Raw genomic sequence first — 9,643 nt, forward strand, 5'->3', positions numbered from 1 at the left:
CTCCCGCCGACGGCAGCCCCGGGACTTTCGCCGGCTCCTGGGGGCGGCGGGGGAGCCCCCACCGAGCCCCCGACCTCGAGGCACCCACCCCGGGGTGCCAGACCACCTTGTCCCCCTCCGGGTCCTGCGGGGCCGAGGGCTGGGTCAGGGCTGTCCCCTGGGATGGTTCCTCTGGCCGGGGACAGGCTGCAGCCTGCGGGACAGCTCAGCCCTGCGTGGTTGGGAAACACTGCAGGGAGACACTTCGGGGACCAGGACTGGGGTCCCCAAACAAAGCACCCAGAAATGCCAGGCTGGAGTTGGGATCCAGGTGCTGCCCGAGTGTGACCGGTGCCGTGCTGCAGTGCCACCGGGTGCCACCAGCACCTGGCCCTCCCCAGGACCACGAACAGCTCCTGGGGGGAAGCTTGATGACACACATGGTCCCTTTTAAGCTCGGTTTTTAAGTGGATTTTTACTCTGAGCCTCTAAGGAAGCACTTTAAGCAAACCCGTGTGCGGTGGTGCCGGTTCCCCCGGGCACGGGACAGGGGTGGGGCAGCTGTGCCGGGCAGCAGGCAGGGCAGGGGCTGTGTCCCACTCAGGACCACCAGTGGCACCTGCCAGCCCCGTGGTCCCTCACACTGTGACACCCAGGACCCCACAAACCCCCTGGTGCTGATCTCTCCCTGCACACCCTCCTGTGCCCTCCTGCTCAGGGTGCAGCAGGCACCAGACCTGTCCCTGGATTTCTTCGCTTGGGGTTCTGCCATTAATAAACCCCAACTGTTAATAAAAACCAACCCACCCAAACATTTCTTTCTTCCTGGTTCATTTTCTCTTCCCTCGTTCAAATTCCTTAGCAGCTCCTGAGAAATCTGGGCTTAAAAATACACCTTCCCAAGATGAAGGATATGGTTTATAATGGACATGTTCATGAGCTGTCCTGGCAACAGAGCTCAGCTAAAGACAATTTGCAAACACAGGTAAAGATCCCAAACGCATCCACTTTGCCCAAACGTTTGCAGTTTATTTTAAACAAGCACATTAATTTACAATTTAGTACAAAACAGTCACTTTTCCTTCCAAGAGAGGAACGAGACAATAAAAACCCAATCAAACCAGAACAGACTTGGAAATGTCAAGTTAATGACTTCAAATAAATAGAACATTTAAATTACTGAAATGGTATCGTCACTATTTTCAACACCTCATGTGCAACAACACACCTGGGACCTTCGTTCCCATCCAGTTCTGTGCAGGAACAGCAGGATGGATATACTGCTGGAAACAGAAAATCAGGAATTCTCACAAATAACTTCACCAGGTTTCTTTAGCACTTGCAGCTTTTGTCTCTCCTGGCACATTCTACTCCTTTTATTTTAATATTTCCTGTTTGAAAACATCCCGAGAGCAAGGAAAGCTCCATGAATTACAAAGGGCCAAGAAATCCCTCTTGGAGCTGGCTGCCCCCAGCACAGCACGATCCCCCCAGGGAAGTGGCTTTGCAGGAACCTCTGTGGACAACACACCGCACAAATAAACCCTTCAAAATTGAGGAGATGGGGCTTGGAGGCAATTTTTAAACCAGAAACACTTTCCTGGCAGCATCACCCATCCCCCAGCACAGACTGGATCGTTACAGAGACATAAAATGATATAATTTGTCATTAGAAAATACAGAAAATAAAACCAAGCAAACCAAGTTTACACAAGTGAATTCAAAGTCAAGAAAACCTTCCTAGATGAGGACATTGAAGTGAAAGCCTTGGCTGGTTCACTGGCAAGAGCTGGAGCACCAACACAGGCAAGCAACATCCTAATTTCACACTTTTCTACTCTGAAGAGACAAAAATAATCCACTGAAGTTTGAGTGTTGATTCATTTTTGTTGTGTCACAGCAATGTGGAAGTTAAATGTGTGTAGCAAAACCCCTCCATTATTCTAAACCCACACTTGCTTTTTAATGGCAAAATCATCCCTACAACTTTCCAAAGTCTTTTGCTTTCATGTGCAGACGACAAAGAGCAGAATGAGTCAAAGCTAATGAAACCAGGTCTGTGTGTTTGGTAGAATTCTAAACAACAGCAGTAATGACTGAATGTCAACTTGAGAACGTGCAACAATACCGACAGCAGTAATAAACTGGCCCAGTTTTCCAGATCCAACATTGCTGTGCTGGGTTAGGTCTTCCTGGTGTTTGGATTTGCTTTTAAAGCTAAGTGTCCTTGCTGGTGGGCTGGGAACACCTGCCCAGATTAGGCCTCCCAAAAGTTACCTGATTTTCAACGCTAAATGTGGAATCTCCAGGTTTTCCTCTGAATGGATTCCTCTCACTGGATTCCAGCCCAAACCCAAGGGCCCTGATGAGCCTGGACTCCCCTTCCCCACGGGCTCACCATCCCTCTCATGCTTGCAGGGTGTTTGCATATCCAAGCCCAGGTGCTCTAATGATAGGGAGTCATAAATTCCTGAAGAGACAAGGCCCAGGATGGCTCCTTGTGCCAGAACTCTGGAACTGTGAGGGTCCTCAAAGAGCACAGACCCAGCACCTCTGCAGGAATGTTGGACTGACACAGTCATGTGAACTGAGATTTTTGCCTCTGACACGTTCACAACACCCCCAGAAAGTTGTTCCTCTATGTGGGTGTTATTTTGATAAGCTACAAGGGACAGTGAATCTCTGCAGCTCAGTTCTGTTATTCCAACTGGATGCTGCAGAGACACAGCAGAAATACTCCATTTTGTGAACAACCAACATCTGATTGCGAAAAAATAATCCTGTGGAGTTTTTGTGCTTTTTTGTTGCCAGGCTTCAAACTTTCTCTGCTGGGGCTTATAAGGGAAATCAGAGGAGGACACACCAATGGTAAAATCCAGGGAATTGGCCAGGGACTCCTTATTCCTTCTCGTGTAACAGAGGAGCCAGCAAACATTCAATTAAATTAAAAGTTGCAAATGCAGAATTGAAAGGAAAAGCCTTTTTATATAACATAATTAATCTGGAGAACTCACTGCCACGAGAAAACATTGAGGCCAAAACCTATTAGGATTAACTAAAGATTAGGTAATGGATAACTAGAACATGCTCAATTACATTGGATAGGATTATAAACTTCACTATCCAGGACGTGAATTATCCCCCCCCAGCCAGGATCACAGCAACTCCTACTCCCAAGGATGATTTTGTAATGTTTTCATGGCTTCTTCTCACTGCTGCCCCAAGGACCCCAGACTGACCTGTAGAGGGAACTGCCACATCCCAGAACGGGGCAGCTCTGGGCCTTACCCATTAGGGAACCTTCCTGATCCCAGCAGGGCACTCCAGCAGCAGGGATGGAGGAAGAGCTGTTCTCTGCACTGCACGGACAGCTCTACCCCTGACACTCAGTGAGCTCAGAGCTGGAAATACCAGGGGAAGTGTTAATTGCCCTGTTGTGATGGAGAAATTCGACAGAAGAAACTCAGTGTTTGCAGATTTTTCCATCTGTTCTGCCATGGTAACACAAATCTTGCTGTCCTTCACTAAAAGCATCGTTTTCCTTTCCTAGACTTCATCAGGATTGGCTTCCACCTGGGTAACACCATAATTACTTAGCAGTCAGAGTCAGGCTGCTCACTGTGCTGCAAAACTCTCATCCTACTGATGGCACACACAGATCCTTGGCTGGGATGCACCAGAGGATGGATGAACGACTGGAACATGGAATGCTTCCTACTTCAAATATGCCATGTAAATAACTTTTCAGAAAGTCATAGAGGTTTAAATTGATTTAACCAGAAAGAGAACTCTTGTTTCCTGAAAAAAAAAATCAGAATTCCTGCTTCTCCCAGTGAAGCAGCCAAGGTACCACTCAGAGGAACCGTTCAGCACTCGGGGAGGTGAAATCAGCTCTGGATAAATTAAAAAAAAAGTAACACCTGACTTGAAAATACACAAAACAATATCCAATTTCCTTCTCCAGCAGGCACAGTGGATTGCATAATGCAATGTTTACTCTGGAAATGAGTAAAGGATGTTGGTGGGAAGTCATGGAAAAATCTTAATTGACAAATGCAACGCTCCCTTGCGAGGACATTGACGTGGCCTCGGGCACAGCCTGGGGATCTCAAGGCCAGCTCCACCTGTTCAGCTGAACACCTGGGAAATGCCTCGGGAAGAAAGGGGTCTGGAACAAGGAATACTGCATATAAAATCCCTGATCATAAATATTAAAGCTGTGTCTGGGACTGAACAGCCACGTACAACGAGAACTCCTACACCGAGGAACGATAATACTTCACTTTCCAGCGCTTGGATCTCATCCGGAAAAAAAAGTACATGATCATTAAAAACAAGGAGGATGCCACATAGAGGATGACACACAGACTCATGTCTAGGTTGGAAAATCCAATCCCTAGGAAGGACACAGCCTGCCTCGTCCCTTTGAGGTTCACAGATGCGGCCGCGTTTTTCCCGCTACCTTGGACAGCTCCAGGATTTCCCACCGGCTTCTCCAACACCCTGGAGCCTGAATCTACTGGGTTTTCCTTATCCTGGAGCTTATTTTCTCCATTTCCCCCTGGGTTCTTCAGCAGGCTTTTGTCTTTCACCTCTCTTGTGTCTCCCTGCTCGTTGTCACTGGGGTCAGCCTGGCTCTCAGTGTATTTATAGAGAATATTTTCACTGCTGTAGTGGGACTTGAGGAACTGCAGAACTTGGTCTTCATTCCAGCTGTGCAGCCCTTTGATTTCTTCATGACATGCAGGACAAATGTCTGGAGTTGGCCACTGAACTTTGGGAAATTTTGGATCTTCAGTCAAATCACCTAATTGAGAGGAGAAAAATAGAAATAAAAAAAAATCAGGAGGAATAAACTGGGAAAGCTGCACCATCAGACACCTCACAGGGAGTCATTCCCACTTCCAGTGAGGTTGGCATAAAAAGCCACAGCACAATAATGTTTGAATTAAACCAAGACAATCACAAATTTGTGATTTCCCATCAATTTTCTCATCAATTCTGACCCGAAACATTTCAAAGTACAAACACTAAATCACAATTATTTCCCTTTTCTCACAGCAAAAGCTGCAGCATTTCAATCCCAACCCGACTCCTGCAATTGCTGCTTTTAGAAGGCAGGAACACACAACTGTCTGGGCCCTCGAGGGTTAACCTGAATTATGGTGCAAAACAAGCTGCTCTTTTCACTCAGTGCTCCTTAATCCCCGTTTTCTGCCTGGTTTGCAGGAGCAGCTCCAAGGCCAGACACTCAGATATTTTCATGTTTCTGTGTTGGGAACCATTTCCATCCCAAGCTTGCTTTTCCACAGCTCTGCATCATTACCAGAGCAAACTGTCTGCAGTACTTTAAAAGCCATGTTTAAAATACATTTAAGATGTATTTTTCAGCTAAAAACCAAGTCTTTAAACATGTAACACTGTCTTGAATTAGATCTAATTTTACCATTTCAGATGCTCACAGCTCTGGCCACATTTCTGAGCTGAACACTATTGCTGGTGTCACCCTTTCATCTGAAACCCAACATTTTAAAATGTGAATGGAGATAATTTTTAGAAAAAAAATCTCCATCTGGTAAAAAAACCTAATGTATTTACCTGATTAGTGCACTAACACTTAAAGTATTTCAGAAATATAGATTCTCATTTTATTACTATTATTATTATTATTATTCTTTTTAAAGGCAGGAAACTTCCCCATGATTTTGGGTAAAATAGGGCTTCAAAAGACATTTAAAAATAGTTGTCTCCTTGATATTTATGAGCGAGAGAGCACATTTGCTTTTTTATCCTAAAGATCACTCAGCAATCAATTTGTTTCAATAGAAAATGCAGAAACAAAATGTGTTACAGCAAGGTTACAAACAGAAACCTCCCTGTACTTGGTGTTTTCCTGCCAAAGAGGGAAATGCTGTAAATCCTGTGCATTCTGAAGGAACAGGGAATAATTCAATAGGGCAGAGCCATATCCAGCCACCTCCTGACCCAACTCCAAGGCTGCCCCAAGGTGTTCTCATTGACCAAACATCATTTCTCACACGGGGCCACAAATACAGATGCAGCTTTTAAGGGTGAAAATACATCACTGTCCCACTGAGAAATTTTAGCAAACTTAAAAAGCATAATTTAACATTATTATTTATTCCAGTGTGTTTATACTTCTTACTAAAAGGGTATTTTAGCTGGCTGCTGCATCACCTAAATCAATATCCATGTGAGTTTTCCAATACCTTAATGTTCTAAATAAGTGCATTGCTCCACCACTTAGCAACTCCAAGTCCACAGGAGTTGCCTGCTCCTGTGTTCAGCCCAGCAAAGGGAACCAAAATTAGGGGATGCTTTTATTTAATCTCTAATTATTTACTTTTTTTCTCCTCAGAGAAAGGAGGCAAACTGTTTGTACTCACAACAGTATTTAATACTTCATAAATCTTGGGAATTCCGCATGAGCATAATAAGAACACAATGTAGCATATTTAAATTGTAACTAATGCTGCATTACCCAGATCCATAACAGCAGACAGGGATTTAGTGCAAAGAGAAACCAATTTTCTTTAGTGCTTTAGTTACTTGATACCCCCATAACAGAATGGATTAAACACAACCAGTATTTTAACAGCACTTTTGGTCTAACTGCAAACACAGGGATCTGGAGGGGGCACAGATTTCCTTTATACAGTAATTTTATTTTATTCAGCTGCTGATCTGCCAAGAGTTGAGGCTCTTTTGTCCTGAGAAAGCCTCTTGTTCAATTGCCATCGTTTTGCAAAACAAAACAAAGGCAGGTTTTAACCCTAAACTGTTACAGAAAGAAATGTAATTATTTTTTATCCACTGCTAAGCAGCTGAACTGCTCTTTTTGGAGAAGGCTTTGATTTGTGCTCCAGAAAGAGCCTCTCACAAGCAACAGGTGAACTCTCAGAAGAAACCAACTCTGAGCACGATGTTTTTCATTCTGCAGAAAGGCCCAGCTCTGTCTCAGGTGTTTCTCTGCCCTACCTGCCAGCCTGTTGTTCACCACGTTGTGCTTCTCCCACAGCCACAGAACAGCCTGGTCCAAGCTTTTCACGGAATCCATGGATTCTTTGGCCATCTCCTCGAAGTGCTGAGCACAAGCCTTGCACCCAAAGAAGTGCTGGATGTATCTCCTCATGACCTGCAGCACAATCTGGGGGTTGTCCTCAAGACCTACAAGACAAGTGACAGACACAGCTCCAACAGCAGGAAAGTGAAGTGGGGGAGAAGGAAAGGAAAAGTTGCTCAATTTTTGTTCCATAGAATTGACACCTGAATTTAGAGATCTGAAACAAGTGACTTTTGTAATTTAAAGTGGCTGTTTATACCAATACATACAGCACGTTCAGTCTGTACAACTGTGCTCAAAGTTACCCTGAACAACACAATAAAATAAAAGTGTTCTCTAAATGAAATTTCTCCTTTCAGAGTATCTTAAAATTTGAGGGGAAAACCAAACTTAGTTAAACGAAAACCAGGCATTATTTTTATCATTATTTGTGAAATTGTTAAAATATGCAAAGTTCACACTTTCTGTATGTCACAACTCCTGTGGAAGTAGAGGCTTTCTCCAAGCTCTTGCCCAATAACTAAATGAATATTTAAGTTGTGCATTCACCACTGCATTCATGCCCAGGCACTGAAGTTATGGTGACCTTGCTACTGAAAAATCAAGAGTCAAACCCTCCTCTGGTGAGTGCTGCACGAGGTGCCTGTGGTGGCTGTTTGTTACTCCACAATTGTGAGGAATTAGAGAGCACCACAATCTCATTACAGTTATTAATTCCACGGCTTTTTTGGCAGGCTCTGAATGCATGGAGCAGCTGCTGAGCAACATTTGCACTTCCAAGAGTAAATCAGGAATTCCTCCTAAAATAAACACCAACACGTGATTCTTTCTATAACATTCTCACTTTCACCCTAAAGATAATGCAAAAGGATAATTAATTCAGCAGAAAAAAAGATAAGGCCTGCACAGGTTGAGGACTTTGTGGCCTTTATTGTGTCAGCAGGTAGCTCCTTACATCTCCTAAGTGGTTTGAAAACCTGATATAATTTGTTGAAATCCTAATGGTTTCATCTCAGTCTCAAAGAATTTCTGATTCATGCTTAATTGACCCAGTAAATTATGTCAAAATGTATTTTAAAATGTACTGTGTGTTACCACGAACACACACTTGTCAAATTAAACACATTTTATGGTGCAGATTGATCAAATTACAGACTCCTGCTGCTGAACACCACGAGTAATTTACTATTGCTTTGTTTTCTTGGGAAAAAAAATCATCCTCAACAAAACCTGCTCAAACTATCAGAGCACTCATCTGTTATAGATATGGGAAATACATCAAGACTGTCATCAACACCTTTATTTAGAACAACAACGGGATATTCTTAAACACAGCAGCAAAAAAAAATCTTTAAAGCCCAAAGAAATCCTAAAAAACACGTAATTTCTCCTCAGCCATTCAATATCTGTGATTGAACTGACATGTATAAATAAAAGCCATAAGATTAAAGCAGATTAAATTACTGCATTAAAAGAAAGGCTGGAAAATTATTTTGGAAGTTGAAACGAATTTCAGGCAGAACAGTTTTACCATTTATACTGAAATATGTATTTAGGAAAAAACCCAACAACAAACACAACAGAAGTAACTACCAGCCAATTATGTCTTTGTGGAGAAACAGATTCATACACAAATTTATTATTTATTTAGTTACATCTGTTCTCCTGTGCAATGTTACACCCCTGGAAATTCATTTTGTGGGGAGATCTGCCAAATTCACCAACAGATTAAAAAAGAATCCAGATAATTTATGATAAAATCCACAAGCTTGTCTTATTCCCACCAACACATCCTGTTACCTAAAACCACATTTCTTGTAATTAAGTGTGCTCAGGAAATGATTTCTACGATGATTTTACACATCCTTGGGTGTGAGCAGTTCTGTCCCGAGTTCCTTTGGATGCCTCCTGCTGCTCCCACTGCTGGTTCAAATTTCCCCATTCAGCATTAAAATGTATCAAATACAGCCCAATAAAATCATTTCATCAAGAAAGCCACAGCAAGTTCACCCAGAGTGCCAGGCCCTCGAGCACAGGGGACGATCAAGAAAAATACATCTGCTTTAGAAAGAAAACAATTGCAAAATGGCTCATTTTGTTTTTCTTTTATCAGCCCTGAGATGAATCTTCTATTAACATCTGCCATGTATCATCGTGTAATCCTCCTTTTCTCTTTCCTCCCAAACTACTGCAATTCAGGGTAACCCTAATCTTTAAAGTGGACAAGAACCATAAAACCCTACCTGTGGTGGGAAGGATTAGGGAGTACATCATGCTTTTTAGTAGATGGGATTTAAACAAGCAATAAGGAGAGGAAAACCTCCCAAGACATAATCCCACAGTCTCAGACTGACCCAATTCTTTCACCATAAGAAGTGATCATCACATATCTGGCCCGATTTACAGCCAGGGTTAACTGTGCCAAAGAATTCTCAGGTTCTACAATGTATTTTTAACTTCAGGCTCATGCCTGAAACAATTTGAGGTGCAACTTTGTTTAGTTAAATATTAAGAAATTTTTTTAGATTTAATCAGAGCACTTTGGGACTAAAAGGGGAAAATTAAGTTATGCAGGATCCT

General features: G+C 43.0%; 1 protein-coding gene across 1 annotated transcript in view; it reads right to left on the reverse strand.

Moving 5' to 3' along the window:
* Positions 1 to 984: 984 nt before the first annotated feature.
* The window catches only part of QSOX2 (quiescin sulfhydryl oxidase 2), a 19,829-nt gene continuing 11,170 nt past the window's right edge, over positions 985 to 9,643 (reverse strand). Inside the window, exons 10-11 of the mRNA XM_017745613.1 lie at positions 6,979 to 7,167; positions 985 to 4,786 (exon numbers count right to left, since the gene is read on the reverse strand). Coding sequence (XP_017601102.1) covers positions 4,236 to 4,786; positions 6,979 to 7,167 — 740 coding nt within the window. The 3' untranslated portion in view covers positions 985 to 4,235. The remainder of the gene's footprint in view (positions 4,787 to 6,978; positions 7,168 to 9,643) is intronic.

This window comes from Corvus brachyrhynchos, unplaced genomic scaffold (assembly GCF_000691975.1).
Source record: "Corvus brachyrhynchos isolate BGI_N302 unplaced genomic scaffold, ASM69197v1 scaffold59, whole genome shotgun sequence".
NCBI classification, from domain to species: domain Eukaryota; kingdom Metazoa; phylum Chordata; class Aves; order Passeriformes; family Corvidae; genus Corvus; species Corvus brachyrhynchos.